Source organism: Euprymna scolopes, chromosome 37, assembly GCF_053919585.1.
Source record: "Euprymna scolopes isolate OS-2025 chromosome 37, ASM5391958v1, whole genome shotgun sequence".
NCBI classification, from domain to species: Eukaryota; Metazoa; Mollusca; class Cephalopoda; order Sepiida; family Sepiolidae; genus Euprymna; species Euprymna scolopes.
Genome location: NC_136518.1, coordinates 8,087,887 through 8,104,844, shown reverse-complemented (window position 1 = coordinate 8,104,844; position 16,958 = coordinate 8,087,887). Strand labels below are relative to the sequence as shown.

General features: G+C 36.6%; 1 protein-coding gene across 2 annotated transcripts in view; it reads right to left on the bottom strand.

The window, feature by feature from the left end:
* The window catches only part of LOC145261068 (MICOS complex subunit MIC13-like), a 70,684-nt gene that overhangs the window by 30,744 nt on the left and 22,982 nt on the right, over window positions 1-16,958 (bottom strand). The window contains exons 1-2 of one of the 2 annotated variants that reach the window (XM_080119238.1): window positions 9,998-10,096; window positions 1,646-1,793 (exon numbers count right to left, since the gene is read on the bottom strand). In XM_080119238.1, the coding sequence (XP_079975364.1) occupies window positions 1,646-1,793; window positions 9,998-9,999 (150 nt within the window). In that variant the 5' untranslated portion in view covers window positions 10,000-10,096. Of the gene's footprint in view, window positions 1-1,645; window positions 1,794-9,997; window positions 10,097-16,958 lie in introns of those variants that run through there. The other variant, XM_080119237.1, reaches the window with a different exon arrangement.

Genomic DNA, 16,958 nt, shown 5'->3' with positions numbered 1-16,958 from the left:
ATATATATATATATATATATAAGCAGGCCTGGTATTGCCCGGTCATAAAATACACATAAATGTATTATATTTTAATTCATACAGAAACTGAGATGCATACATATGAATATTATGTTTTTTTCTAAACAATTCACTTCTTGTAAGTTTAAAAAAAGAGAAAATACTGGAGCTGAGATCGAAACCAAAACCTAAAGACGGAGTCAAATACGATAACCATTAAGCCGGCTTGATCCGATCATGTAAACCATTCACGCATACGCATTCATGAAACAGCAAACATAAAAATTTGATCGCCACCAATTTTGACCCTTTAGCAGCACGTTTTTCTGAATGAAAACTAATTAAAAAATTTTCCACGTGCTTGAATATCTTATATACGGAATTTCAAGTTTATAGATCCAAAATATGTTGAGTATATATGTTGAGAAGTGTCCTCACACACATTCTCACTTACATATGCATACATATATATACATTATATATATATATATATATATATATATATATATATATATATATACACATACACACTAGCGGTGGGTACCCGGCGTTGCCCGTTTTTTATTTTGGAGGTGTGTTTGTAAGGGGGGGGGTGTAAAGTGAAGAATAAACCTGTTTAAAAATAAAAATATAAATAAAAACAATGTTAAAATTCTTTTAAGAAGTTGGCAAAACCAAAGCAAAAAAAAAAGAGAAGAAAACAGCGAACAAGCGTAAAACTTTTTTAAAAAAGAAATCAGAAAAACAGAAATGATGGACGTGTTCAGATAAACAAAAACAAAAAAACACAGCCAAAAGAAAAAAAAATAAAAAAAATGGCATAAATAACCCCTCGATTCGGTTAACTTCATGGTGCGTTTCACCCAGTCCATTCCATTTTTTTTTTTTTTTTTTTTTTTTTTTAAATCAACCACAAAACGAAATGTAGCGAAAAAAAATGACATAAATAACCCTTCGATTTGGTTAACTCCCTGGTGCGTTTTACCCAGTAGAATTAAAATTCCATTCCGCTTTTTTGAAGCACCTATAAAGTAAAGAAAACCCAAACTGGTGTTCTTTCGTAACTGTCTTGTGGACGATCCCGCAACGGTGTTAGTGGTGGCGGGCGAATGAGGAATTTATTAGAGAGAAAAGATTTTACCACTTCCATTAATCTTAACTGATTTTGGCCGTGAACTCTCAGCAGACAGAATATAGGAATCTACGATTATCGAGGAAGTGGATAGGTAATAAGCCTATAACACACCTCAGATATTGTGCTACAGTTTGTGCATATTACATTTACATGAAATGTCTTCATTTTTAATCCTATCAAGGTCAAAATCAGAGGGGAAAAAATGAGTTTGTTTTATATATATAGGGAGGATATAGCATATAGGATATCCCAAAAGAAGCTGACAGATTAGAAATGTGAATTTAACTGAAAGTACCACTCTACGATTCTATCCACTCCTTGGTGTTGTAATGACTTAGCTTTTTGGGGACAGCCTGTATTTTTACAAACCTGGAATAGATTTGAATGTTAAAAAGGAAATTTGAAGGAAAGATTATTTTATTTGGATTATTGACGTAAAATTATCTTTCTCATGAGAAAACAAGAAAATTATTTAAAAACAAAAAAACAGAATCTTTTTTCTGACATTACCTTGCTAATATATTCCGTTGCAGTCGCAGGCAAGAGTGTATTCCTTACATTGTCAAGAGCCTCGGATCCCTCACTTGTTGTACTCCACACGCCTTGTTGCACGGTATAATACACGGCGCCACCAGCAATTGCAACTTTGGCCGTGTTCCTGCAAAAAGGATTAGAAAACAATTATTGTCATTTATATATATATATATATTTATAAAAGCAAAAATGTGTGTGTGTGTGTGCGTGCGTGTGTTTTCGTGTATGTCCGAGAAAGGCTTTTTTTCAACGCCTTCTCATGGGTGTCGCTTCTTCTTAAAACTTTTTATATCACATCTAAATCACAATACGTACGAATTAACAACGGGGGTCACCTGTCTATTTAATTTGCCCGATTTTGAAAAGATAAATATTCCACATATTCGGATTGCCGCATGTTGCTTTCACTTTTCAGTATAAAAAACAGCAAAACCGGATTCGAACCGGATGTAAACGTCACCGTCAACTATCCCGCAGTAAAACAATTTGACCTCATTAAAAACTGAGGAATAGTGTAATGTTTGATATTAACTTTTTAATCGCTCTTACATTGACTGTCGCTGTAGCACAGTTGTTCAGGCTCAGCTTATGGGCCTCAAGCCGACCTGTCACCAAGCCCCCCCCCCCACCGGCTTATTTTTTTCCCCATTTTTAAAATCGCTGTTTTTTATCTTTTTTTTTTCTATATTTAAACAGGGTTAAGTTTCCTTTTCGTTCTTCTTTACCCCACCCCCCAAATGTACACACCTACAAGCACCCGGGCAACGTCAGGTAACCCCCCGTTAGTCTAATATATAAAAGGCAAAATGTTTGCATGTCTGCCAAAAACTTTTCTCAGCGCCATCAAACCAGGTCGAAACTGGTACCATCTCAAAGAGCAATGTTTCAGTTGAATAATATGTGAAAATCAGAAAAAAGACGGTCAATTATTTCGTATGGATATGATCTTTTAAAACAAGGGAGGGTTACAAAAAAAAAAAAAAAAAAAAAACGCTCCTTTTTAACAAACTTCGGCAACCACGCACATGCGTCTAGCTTTCTTTCTTGAATTAGTTTAGAGAATCTAAAACAAAGTTATTTCGATGACGTCGTCGTGGAGCAGTGGATATTGAGGCCACGTCGTAAGCTCCGGATTTCACGTTCACGTCCACGTAATGGATGTCTTTTTTTTTTGTTGAAAGTTGTAACATATAAACAAGGTTATTATGTGATTTTTTCCCCGTTTGCTTTACTCTTGCTCAATATCCTTACTACACCACCTCTCTACACCCAGGCAATGCCGAGTACCCCCACTAGTTTAAACTAAAAAAACAAAAAATTAACCTTTCACCTTCCGGTGCATTTGGTTAAACTCGAGAATCTTTGCAGAATTTCAAACTGAATTCTTTGTTTTAGCTGATGAAACATTTTGGCGTGAATAATCATAATATTCATGGACCAGCAAATCTCCTGGCATTGCCCGGTCAATATCCAACAATAGTATCTGTTCCCATACTACACTTTTTATCTTTTCTGTTCTCGGTGAGTGGGGGATAAATCTTTCTAGGCTGAGGAAATTTTAAATTGTGTCCCAATCCAAAATGCCCTCACCCTTTTTTTTTTTTTTTTTTTTTTTTTTTTTTAGAAAACTTGATTTTTTCCCCCCACATTAAAAAAAAACAACTTTTAAGGTATATTGTTCTTGTTCTGTCAACCATGCCGCATCATATTGCTATATACTGGGGGTGTGAAGAATAGCTTGCAGCAGACCGCAGAACTTACCCCATACAGATTTTACGATAATGGTAGAGCTAAACCTGCAGCAAGGAAAGGGTTATCATCCAATTTGTTATCAGTGCGAAAGTTGCTTATCAGACTTATATATACTAGCAAGCCGCCCAGCATTGCCCAGTTGTAAAATATGCTTAAATATGATATTTTGATCAAATGCAGATTTTGTATTTATAGGGATTTTGTATTAATAGGGATTTTGTATTTATAGGGATTAATAGGGAATTAATTAAAATGAATGTTTAAAAGAAGATGCAAATTAGCTAGATCTTTTTCAGATGAATACAATTCTACGACCCATATATAACAAAGTTGTATTTTCTTTTTAAATAAATAGAAAAGGTTTTTAATATGAATATCAATAAACAAAAAACAAATCATAGGAATATATATATATATACATATATATTAAATAAGATACATATTATATACGTTTGAAGCCAGATCAACGCATTGTTACAAAATAAACAGATGTTTATTTTGTTTGAAATTTATGTTAAAGTCCATAAATATATTTCAAAGGAAACCATCTTCAGTATGCCTTTCTTTTTTTTTTTTGACCATGTTGTTGTTGGAGCAAAGAATTAGCCGTTTGTTATTTCTACGGTAGTTTTTTAAGTCTTGAAACGGTGCGTTTGGTCACAGAAGCGCTGGTTGAATTTGAATTAAATAAGATACGTATTATATACGTTTGAAGCCCAAACAATGCATTGTTACAAAATAAACAGCTAATTCTCTGCTCCAACAACAACATAGCAAAAAAAAAAGAAAGAAAGACATACCGAAGATGAAGGTTTCCTTCGAAATATATTTATGAACTTTTACATAAATTTCAAACAAAAGTAAATCTGACGACCTAGTCCACAAATTCCAAAATTTCATCATGACAAGTTTCAAGAAAAAATACACGATTAAACCCGGTTCTCCAACTTCCAACGTAGACCCCTACTACCATGTCTCCTTCTCCAACATCAGGGGTCTTCGTTCTAACCTTCCAGAGGTTGAAACCTAATTACAGGAGACTAAACCAGACCTTTTATTTTTAAGTGAAACTGGCATTGGACAGGCTATTTCCCTAGATGAGTTTGCAATTACAGAATACTCTAACTTAACTTCTAAATCTGACCCCCAAGATCGCCATGGGCATGGAATATGTGCCTATATTAAAGATAGCTTTCCATGTGGGAGGGACATCTCCAGGGAAGATCCTAACTTACCCTATATGTGCTTCCGGGTTGCTTTAGCTCACACTACTGCATTTATATTTACTCTCTATCGCCCCCACAACAGCAGAGTTACTATCTTTCAAAGCATATCTGAGAAAATTGACCAAGTCCTTTCTACTTATCCTTCAGCTAACATTCACGTGTGTGGAGACTTCAATGTTCACAACGTCGAATGGTTGACCCACTCAAACAAGACCGATGATGAGGGGAGGTTCTGTCATGATTTCTCCATTGCCTATGACCTCACTCAGATTGTTCAGGAACCTACCCGTGTGCCCGATAATGACGGCCAGTATGCGAGCTTACTAGACCTTTTTCTCACAACTTGCCCTGAACTATGTTCAGTTTCTGTTCTGTCGCCTCTTGGATCTTCCGACCACTCTGTTGTATCAATTAAGATAAAAATGAAATGTAATAAGTCTCCAGACGTACCTCTTCATCGTACAGTATATCGATACACTAAGGCTGACTGGGATAGCTTCCGTACATTTATATCTGATCTACCTCTGCATTCCATGTTTAAAAAGGATGTGTCCTCTATAGTATTAGACCTGACTGAATGGTTAATTGTAGGTATTGACCATTTCATACCCTCTAAAAAGTTTCAGCAAAAACCTAACAGCCAGCCATGGTTCTCTCCAGAATGTGCTGCTGCCATTGCGCACAGAAATCACTTTTTCCACTGCTTCAAACGTAATAGATGTATGGAAACTAAAGCCGTTTTCAGGACTGCCAGCAACCATTGTAAGAAAGTAATAAGGAACGCAAGAGAGTTGTATGCTCAATCTGTTAAGTCCAAAGTAGCTGAGCAGCGGCTTGGTTCCCACCAGTTTTGGCAAATAGCAAACAGAATCCTGAACAGAAGCGTGTGCTCCATCCCAACTATTATCAATGGACCTGAGGTAATCTCGTCAGCATCAGACAAAGCCAAACTCTTTGTCAAGAACTTTGCAGCTAATTCTACCCTTTGCGACCAAGACCGCCAACCCCCAATATTTCCTCCTGTATCAGAAAACACGCTATGTGATATACGTATATCTGTACGTGATGTTGCCAAGCTAATCAAAAACCTTGATTCGAGTAAAGCAACTGGCCCTGATGGTATTCCAATTATAGTACTCAAAAAACTTCAACCTGAACTAGCGCTCATACTTACAAAACTGTTTAAACGTTGTCTTAAGGAGAATAGTTTCCCATCTCCCTGGAAAATCTCATCAGTATGCCCTGTATTTAAGAATTCAGGTGATCGCTCATCCCCCTCTCAGTACAGGCCAATAAGTCTCCTGTGCGTCATGAGTAAGTTGCTAGAATCTGTGTTAAATACAGAAGTAATCAACCATCTCAACAAAAATAACCTTCTTAGTGACACTCAATATGGTTTCCGTTCTGCTAGATCTACAGCAGATGTCCTTACAGTTATATCGCATAGGATTAGCAAATCTCTCGACGGTGGCAATCTTTCTAGGGCAATTGCTCTTGACATATCTAAAGCCTTTGATAGGGTATGGCATAAAGGTTTACTTCATAAGATCGCTAGCTATGGTATAGCTGGAAAAGTCTTCTCAATTATTAAATCATTTCTTTCTGATAGGTTCATAAGAGTAGTAGTTGAGGGGCAAAAATCAGAAGCTCAGAGTATTAATGCCGGTGTCCCTCAGGGATCCATCCTGGGCCCAACTCTTTTCCTGATCTACATTAATGATCTTCCAAATCATATCCTTACATCATTTGTAGACATTTATGCTGACGACACTACCATTTATGGTACCACATCTAAGACAGTAAACGACCAAGTTCTCTCCAATTCTCTCTCCTCTGATCTTGAGCACGTAGTACAATGGGGAAAGGGGTGGCTGGTTACTTTTAATGCATCTAAAACCAAGCTTCTCTCTTTACATCATCAACATTCTAATCCACATTTGTCATCAATTGAAATGAATGGCTCTCGTCTTCAGGAGGCCTCAAGTTTTGACAAGCTTCTGGGCTTGACCATTACTCCTGATCTTAAATGGAACACATATATCAAATCTGTTGCCAAGGCCGCTGGAAAAATGGTGGGATCTTTCTATCGATCCGGTAGATATCTCACTGCTGATGCTATTCTCTATCTATATAAAAGCCAGGTACGTCCAAGGATGGAATACTGTTGCCACATCTGGGCAGGAGCTGCTAGAAAGGACTTGTCCTGCCTTGATAGAGTTCAAAATAGACTTCGTAGCCTCGTAGGAGATGTCCTTTTCTCCTCCTTGCAACCTCTATCTCACAGAAGAGATGTTGCGAGTTTGTCTCTGATGTATCGTTATTTTCATGGAAAGTGTTCAACTGAGCTTCAATCTATGGTCCCCCCCCTCGCCAAACTTTCACAAGAAACACCGTCTAGCTGTAAACACTATCAATAATTTCCCCCACTCTTTATCTGTGCCTAAACCTAAACGTAGATTCCATGAACAAAGCTTGTTTCTTAGAACTGCACGCCTGTGGAATTGTCTTCCGTTTTCCTGCTTTCCGGCTGACTACAATATGGTTGTGTTCAAGTCTAACGTAAATAAGTTCTTGATGAGCCGTTCCATATAAGTTATCAAATTTACCAAATTTTCATTACTAATGATTACTATATTGACCAATTTCTACTGTACACTCTTTAACCCTTATCTTTGAGTGGCCTCTGGGCCTTGATAATGTGGTGATGCCTTTGTAAAAAAAAAAATAAAAATAAATAAATAAATGTTTATTTTGTAATAAAGCGTTGTTTTGGCTTCAAACGTATATTGTATGTATCTTATTTAATCCAAATTCAACCAGCCTTTCTAAGGAACAAAATCTTAACACATATACACACACACACACATATATCTATACTGCCATAAATTCGTTTTTCTTTTGTGTGTATTGATATTCATATTAAAAACCCGCTTTTCCATTTATTTAAAAATAAAATACAGTTTCTTATATATGGATTGTGGAATTGTATTCACTAACAAAAGATCTCGCTAATTTGCATATTCTTTTAAACTTCATTTTAATTAATTCCCTATTAGTTTTTTCGGTTTTCTAATGGGATAATCATCTTTAGTTAACTTTTATGTGTAATTATATTCATGCAGATATTCTACATGATTTATACTTGCATAATATTTGCATAAAAAGTTTATAGTAAACACAAAATTGTTTCCATATATATTTATGTATACGTATATTTTTGCTTAACAAATTTTGCCAACCAAACTCCTCCTACAAATGCTTAATGTTTTTGCTATTGGTTCAGGTTTTAATTTTTAGCCTCCCAGTAAACATGTTCTCATAACCCAGAGATTGACGGCAGAGGCAAAATAAATCGTGAGCTGAACGCTTTGGTTTCGATTCTCGGTGGTGGCGCATGAGTTTTTTTATACTTTTTAAATCATTACTATATATTGCATCCAATCAATCTATCTATCTATCTATAAAAGTGAAAATGTCTGTCTGTCTGTCTGTCTTTTCTCTATGATAATTAAGGAAGACTATGATACAGAAAGGCATTACTTTACATATTCACACTTTTTAATATATACATATGCACATAACCTTATGAACAGTACATAGGGCCCAAACAAAGCCGGGCAGAACTGCTAGTATATCTACAAAAGTGAAGTGTCTGTGTACATTTCCCTATGCAATAACTGTCAATTTTAAGTCTACAGACTCAAAATTTGATATACAGGGTACTGAGATTTGGGAAAATCTTTGGAATCCGTTTTCGGCCAGAAATTTGGCTGTTAAGGGGTCAAAGTTCAACCTTTGAGAACTCTACCAAACTCCTCCGACAATTTTGGGGCTAAACACTTGAAATTTTAGATACAGGTTCCTTGGACATGGATCTAACTTAATAACTTGATTTGAGCCCAAAACAATAAATTTTAAGGGGTCATAATGGGGTCAAAATTAAAAAAATTTAACCTCTGCGATCTCTACCAAATTACTCAGACAATTTCTGGTTTAAACATTTGAAATTTTAACTAAAGGATATTCAGAGATAGGGCAAGCTTTTTAATCGGTTTGGGTCAAAAATTTTTAGTTACTAATATATAAATGTATGAATGTATGTATGTATGTATGTATGTCTGCCTAAAACTTTCGACAGAGGCGACGGATTTTTACAAGATAAGTATCGTTTTGAAGTTCGACCTTTCAGATGACAAATATCAAAAAATTGGCTAAAAACATTAATATCTTCACCTTAAACTGGGCACTTTTCTACAGGTGGGGGGTCGCTTTTTTGCCGATATTTTGGAAAGTCATCCCTTCTTTTCGATTGTCTAGCCTTAATTAAAACCTACGTCACTTCCGGTTTGGCGGTGGTTGTAACAGCAAAGATGTAAGGTATTTTCCCCATTCTTTTTCTCCTTTGCGGTACAGGTTCGAGCCTGCCTTCCTACTACTTTTTTTTTTGCTCAAGTAACACTCTACCTGAACTGGAACAAATACACTGAAGTCATTGCCAAATCTTGTTGCTAAGAAGGTGGGATCCCTCTACCGTGCTAAAAAACTATTCACATCTGACAATATCCTATATCTTTTACAAAGCCATCATTCACCTATGCATGGAATATTGTTACCACATCTGGGCTGGTTCATCTACCATTAGTCTCTCCCTCTTGCACAGGGTAAAAAAAAATAAAAAACTAAAATCTAATAGGTCCCACATTATCGACAAAGCTCCAACTTCTGTCACATCACTACAGTGTTGCATCCCTGTGACTGTTTTACAAATACTTTAACGGAATGCATTCTGATGACCTCGTAACACTTGTGCCCCCTCAACATACATACTTCTTACAAACCCAACAAGCACAAGGCCCCACCTTTTTATTCTTGAAGTCCATAGATGCTGGAAAGTTTTCTACTCTAATAGTTTTGTCCCTCATGCTTCCCTGGTTATACTAACCTGCAGAAGTTTAAATGTAATGTGAACAAACATGTTAGTTCAACTCCCCACAGTCCCTGTTAAACACGATCCTAAATAATAGCTCCTTACATTCCAAGCGGAAATATGCTTTGTTTGGTGTGAAAAGTAAAAAAAATAAATAACTGCAAGGCGAGAACAGTCGTCCAAATAAACAAAATTATAAAAATGCACGAATATTCGAGTATTCAATCCAAAACTATTTTTTTATGAAAATAGTAAGGCGTGGTTTTGCTTTTACGACCGAGTTTATCGTAAAGAGTCACACGCAAGTTGATGCCCAAAAAATTTCTTTCACCTTAATGAATCTAAAGAAATAGTTGATATTTAACAAGAAAGAAAAATGGCAATAAAAGTACAAAAGATATGATCATAAAAATAGAAACATACATTTTTACGAATCTTTTCTCAGAGCTGGTTTACAATGATGACATTTTTCTTTAAAAATGGGGGGAAAAAAAAATGGGCAACTCTTTAACGACAGGTGCATGATGGGAGAAAACATTTATTTTTTTTTATGTCCAAGTAAAAATGAATCAGCTCACCATAAAACCATTAAATAGTTTTATACTTTAATAAAAATGAAAAAAAAAAAAAAAAAAAATGGGCAACTCTTTAACGACAGGTGCATGATGGGAGAAAACATTTATTTTTTTTTATGTTCAAGTAAAAATGAATCAGCTCACCATAAAACCATTAAATAGTTTATACTTTAATAAAAATGAAAAAAAAAAAAAAAAATGGGCAACTCTTTAACGACAGGTGCATGATGGGAGAAAACATTTATTTTTTTTTTATGTCCAAGTAAAAATGAATCAGCTCACCATAAAACCATTAAATAGTTTTATACTTTAATAAAAAAAACAAAAAACAAAAAAAAAAAACACCATTACATACTGCACTTGTATCTCTTAACAGAAATCATCCCCACCCCCGGACCCACCCAGGTTGCTGCCGTAGCGTAAAGGTCTCTAGATAGCGAAAGATTTTCTAATCCGATAACTTTTTTCTTTGGGCTGCTTGTTTCCCCAATAGTACCAATACACAGAAAATTAAATGTAATGTAAACAAACATCTTGCTGCTCAACTCCCCACTCTGACTTATAAATCTAGCCTCTTCTAAAGTATACCTCAGTGGCAACAATACCTCGTTTGAGGTGAATGACATGTTCTGATTATGTAACCCGACCCACAGGGAGTTATGTAATGACTTTTGGCTAGAAGCAAAGTGTAGTGTACGGTAGTGGGGGTTGTATATATTAATCAGTTTCTATTATCGTCTTGTGATGTATGTGAGTGTATATACATGTCTATATATGTGTGAACGTCTATCTAAAGTTTGCTGTGTGTGTGTGCAGATTTAAATACAGAGTTCATGACAGGACAAGAATATACATAAATACCCTTACAACATGAGGACGAGGCCTTCAGGCCAAGATCACAGTGTAGCATCTGTTCTGATGCTACATTTCACCTTTTCTGTCCGCAGTCAGTGGAGGAGAAATTCTTCATGACTGAGACAATTTTTATTTTTGTTCCTATCCAGAATGCCCTTTTTTGGGGAAGCTGGGTTTTCCCTCACATAAAAAAACCGACCGTATATCCAACTCTGCCCTCATGGGGAGGCAAGTGAATTGAAACATTTATTTGGGGTTTCAACATCTGGCCAAGTGGGAAACATATTTGGTCCGTCTTGGATTTTGTCTTGACGGAAAGCTGTAATGAAAATTCTCCCCAAGAACGACAGAGCTTCAGGTTTTATTTTCAGACATTTTTTATTTCGGTGTTTTTCCCCCTTTTGGAAAGTTGCAGGCTATTTACATCATTTTTGACCCGATACTTGGAGCCGTCATGATCTGTCAACCGTTTCTCTTTCTCTACCGACTCAGACTGTTTCTCTAACTAATTTCCACGTATCTCAAAATGGCCATCTCCTCCTCTAAATGACGTCATTGGTATACGTTACTAAGATAATCACCTGATATTTTTACGTATCATTATTTCTAAGTCGTCAACTAAATTTTTATGATAACATTTTTAAGTTACATTCTTAAATTAATGTAAATAAATATTTATTCTACATATTTTGATTATTCCAAAACATATTTTAACTAACAAAATTTTTAGGCTAAAATAATACCTTTTTTTTGGAGAACTTCATTTTTTCCCCTACATTAAACCAAGCTTCTATCTTTCCATCTTCAATGCTCTGATCCCTGTCTGACATCAATTGAAATGAATGGCTCTTTTGACAAGCTTCTAGGTCTGACCTTTACTCCTGATCGGAGATAGAACAATTACATCAAATCCATTGCCAAGGCTGCTGGAAAAATGGTGGGATTGTTTTACTACTCAAGTAGATATCTCACTAGTGATGCAATTCTCTACCTGTATAAGAGCCAAGTACGTCCAAGGATGGAGTACTTTCACCACATCCGGGCAGGAACTGCTAGAAACATCTTATCCTGTCTTGACGAAGTTCAAAATGAATTTTGTAGCCTAGTGGAGGATGTCCGTTTCTCTTCCTCACAGAAGAGACATTGCGAGCCAGAGTCTGCTTTATCTCTGTTTTCATGGCAAGTGCTCATCTGAGTTCCAAAAACACTCGTTTAGTTGCAACCACTATCAATAATTTCCTGTACTCCTTTATCTGTGCCTAAATCTAAAACGTGGATTCCATGAATAACACTTCTTTCTTAGAACTGTATGCCCGTGGAACTCTATTCTGTTTGCCTGCTTTCCAGCTGACTACGATACGGTTGTCTTCAAGTCCAATGTAAACAAGTTCTTGAGGAGTCATTAAGTAATCCATTTTACCAAATTTCCACTACTAACGATTACATTTTCTCATTGAACTCATCAACCATTATCCTCGAGTGGCCTCTGTCAACGCCTTTGTAAAAAAAAAAAAAAAAAAAAAAAAATTAAAAACTAACTTTTGTGCGTCTAACTCTGCCATCATGAGAAGCAATTAAATACGGAGTGAAAGTCCTAAAACACATCTAGTCTATATATCTATAAAGTTCAGAATGTGTATGTGTGTGTGTGTGTGTGTGAGGACACTACTCAACCTGTATACTCAACAAATTTTTATCGGTTCTCATCCAGGAAAAAAGGGCTGCTAAGGAGTCAAAATTGAAATGTGGGTTCATTGGATTTTTATCTGTTTGCTGTTTCACGAATGTGCATGTGTGAATGGTTCATTATGTTAAAAATAAGTAAGTTTGAAAACACTTTTTAAAGATCGCATCAAACTGCTCTAGTGGTTATCATTCTTGACTCACTGTCTTTAGGTTTTGGTTTCGATCTCAACTAGAGTATTTTTTTTTCTTACAACGAAATGAACTGTTTAGAAAAACAATACTCACATGCACATGTCTCGGTTTATTTCCTTTTTTTCTTTTTTTTTTTATTTAACTTCTTTTTTTAAAGGAATTTAAATGCCGGGTACGCCTTTTTTAGCGGATTTTTAGTTGAATGATGAACAATACTGTAAGAGGATTGGATGAATGGACAAAATTTGATTAATTATGATGACCGCCTGACAAGTATTTCCTGACATTGGTCTTAAAAATGACCATACAGGGTGACAAAAAAAAAAAAAAAAGGAGAGGAAATAAAAGAGGAAGAGAATGAAAGGGAAAAGGTAAAGGAAAATGGAGAGAAAAAGAAAGGAAGGAAGAAAAGAGAAGAAAGGAAGAAAGAAAAGAGAAGAAAGGAAGAAAGAAAAGAGAAGAAAGGAAGAAAGAAAAGAGAAGAAAGGAAGAAAGAAAAGAGAAGAAAGGAAGAAAGAAAAGAGAAGAAAGGAAGAAAGAAAAGAGAAGAAAGGAAGAAAGAAAAGAGAAGAAAGGAAGAAAGAAAAGAGAAGAAAGGAAGAAAGAAAAGAGAAGAAAGGAAGAAAGAAAAGAGAAGAAAGGAAGAAAGAAAAGAGAAGAAAGGAAGAAAGAAAAGAGAAGAAAGGAAGAAAGAAAAAAGAAAGGAAGAAAGAAAAGAGAAGAAAGGAAGAAAGAAAAGAGAAGAAAGGAAGAAAGAAAAGAGAAGAAAGGAAGAAAAGAGAAGAAAGGACGAAAAGAGAAGAAAGAAAGAAAGAGAAGAAAGAAAGAAAGAAAGAGAAGAAAGAAAGAAAGAAAGAGAAGAAAGAAAGGGAAGAAAGAAAGGGAAGAAAGAAAGAGAAAAAGAAGAAGAAAGAGAAGAAAAAGGAAAGAGAAGAAAAAGAAAGAAAGAAAAAAAGAAAAGAAAGAAAAGGAAGACAGAAAAGAAAGGAACGGAAATAAAGAGAGGATAAAAGAGAAAGCAAGTGAGAAAAAAAGAAATGGCAAGAAATAAAGAGAAAGACAAAAAGAAAAAAAGAGAGCAAGAGAGAGGATGAGAGAAAGACATCTATATATATAAAAGCGAAAATGTATGTGTGTATGTATGTACGCTTTTCCTCAATGTCCACAAAAGGCTTCTTTCAGAGAAGCGCTCGCTCGCTTCACAACTTTTTAAAACTTTTTATATCATCTATAAATTGTAATATCTCAGAGTTATCCACGGAGCTCGCCTGTCTATTTAATTTTATCGACTTTTAAACATTAATTATTCGACATTTCCCGCATCGACACGCGTTACATTCGGTTTTCGGTATAAAAAAAAGCAAAACTCGACTAATAACAGGCCGAAAGCCAGTTGTCTCAAGAGAGCTAACTAACGTTTTTTCGTTCAATGTCGACTTCGTCATATCAGACTGTAGCTTTCATTTCGCTCCTCCTAATAAACAGGGAGCGGGTTTTTAAAAACAAACAAACCGATTTATTCACCTCATTCAAAACTGTCCCGCACAAAATCGTAACTGCTGAATACCTATCGCCGTCATGTCAATCAAAAATGCGCACCTGTTTTTTTTAAACACTTTACTATTTTCCAACTGCGTGTCATGAAGGCTTCGTTTTTTTTTTTTTTTTCACATTTTCGGGGTTTTTTCACATACCCCGAAAAACACCCGGGCAATGCCGGGTACCCCTCGCTAGTATATATATATATATATATATATATATATATATATCTCACCATCGCCTCCGTTGGGCAGGCCAAATCAGCAGGATGGGTCCTTCCAGGCTGAGGAGCACCTAAATGGCGCTATAAAGACCAATTAAAGCGCACCCTGGCAATGACTAACATCGACCCTTCCTCATGGGAACAGGCTGCCAGAGATTGGACAAAATGGAGGAGCCTGGCACGCAAAGGTGCCATCAACTTTGAGGTGAAAAGACAATATGAAAAGGCTAGGAGAATAAGAAGGGGAGAGCGAGAAGAATAGCCCCGTTCCCCGCCTACACTCCCTTGCAAATGCTGTCTGCACCTTTTCTACCACTGGTTGGGCCTTGCAAGCCATGTAAAATATAGGCAGCCTAGAAGATAGGAGGCAGATGATGCACCCGATCCTCAGACACAAATGGGTGCCAGATGTAAGCAAATTGAGCTTAGATATTTGGACAATGTCAAAACATTGTTAATTCACTGCCCGCATAGCAGCAACCGAATAGCGCAATGGTTAGAAGCTCAGACTGTTGGGCGGTTGGGTTTCAATCCTGGTTGAGGTAGTTGCTTGTCTAGACGCACTGATGAGCTGCAAAACAGTACTGTATGACAATATATATATGCTTCATTGAACAGCAAGGATAATTCCTGTTTTCTTGCAGTTTGTTTTTTTGGACCAATATTTTTTTCAGGTGTAAAAAAAAAAAAATGCCAAAGTCACAAATGTTTTTGACTTTTATGAGTTGTCTTCAGGTGAGTGATGAATTAAAAAAATTGTGTTTAATGTATTTATTGAAAAAGTTGATTAAAATCGTTTAAAAGCACTTAAGCATGCCATCCCCTCATATTATACACACACACGTATACATACATAAGCGCACACACACATATATATAAGCATACACAAGTACACACACAGCAGGGCAATGTTCGAAGCTAGTTTGGCTGCCCCATCCATACCCAGCGTTACAATCTTGAAAGGAAGAAAATTAATAAAATATATATATGCACACACACACACACACATATATATATATATATATATATATAGATAGAGATAGAGATAGAGATAGAGAGAGAGAGAGAGAGAGAGAGAGATGTACTTCACTCCTAACAAGTAACTATTTTCACTACATGAGGGGGGGGGTGAGTTCTTAAGAATCACTAACTTGTGGGTATGGGTGGGAGGTGTAATCTTTACAAAAAGTGGGAGGGTTCAGGTGCTTTATTCCCTTCAAATGAATATTCAGTGTATTTTATGAATTGGTTGACATTTATAATCAGATATGATAACCATGTAGGTGGGGGCCCCGCCTGGTCACCTCCCCATAACTTTGGTGAGGTGGGGGACAGAAATGGAACTAAAATGAATAAATAGTTCAAACCCTTACCTTGTCCCTCAAAGGAAAATAATTAAAGGTAAGTTTATATTAAACGACCTGGCTAGGGATGGTTTCAGGTGATTTCTTCTCAAGTTAGAGTTGGATCATTCAATTCTAATAACTTCCCACCACAAAAAGATGTGACACAAGGTCGGAAGGTGGGGAGAGTAGCCCTAAAGAAAGTGCACTCTGGCATATTAAAAATTACCTGGGCAGCCCAGTCAACATTCCCTGATTTGGGTGCCTCAAGTAATAAGTAATAAACTTACTCCATCCCCAAAAGAGGTAAGGCCTGGAAGTGTGGACCTCCTAGGACTATCCAGAATGAATGCCTCAACCCAGCAGATTATTTACCAAGGGTGGTAGTGGGGATAAGCTCTCTCTTTCTCTTTAAAAAAAATACCCTCATGGTGTGCATCTCAAATAGCCTCTGACAACAAAGTCCAGCTCCTAACTTTCTCATTAGCTACTAAACCCAGCAAAACTTTATACTAACTGGAAGAAAGGCCAAAGGTGGTCCACTGGTGCCTTAAAACCAGTCACTTTGGGCAGGTGGGGCTCGTCAACTTTAGATGGTAGTTCACTTAGGAGAAAACGGATTCAAAACCTCTGCTGCCTTGCGGGATTACTCTATCAGAGGAAAGGATAAGGGAGTAAACCACAACAGAAAATCAGTGAACAGAGTCCCTAAGGTGTCCTGACTTCATATTGTCATCACCGGCAACTCCTGCAGCGTAGTTAGAACCAAGCTGTATTGACTCCGTTGTTCCTTTGGATCCTCTGGCTTTGTGGAGACGGAGGGAGGGGGACTGTTGGATGGGAAACAGCTATCCTCCCATATCACTCTGCCCAGACTGTGTACACTTGTGTGTGTGTGTGTGTGTATGTGTGTGTGTGTGTGTGCCGAGACAGACAGTTGCCGCGGTCCACAACCACCACAACAACAACAA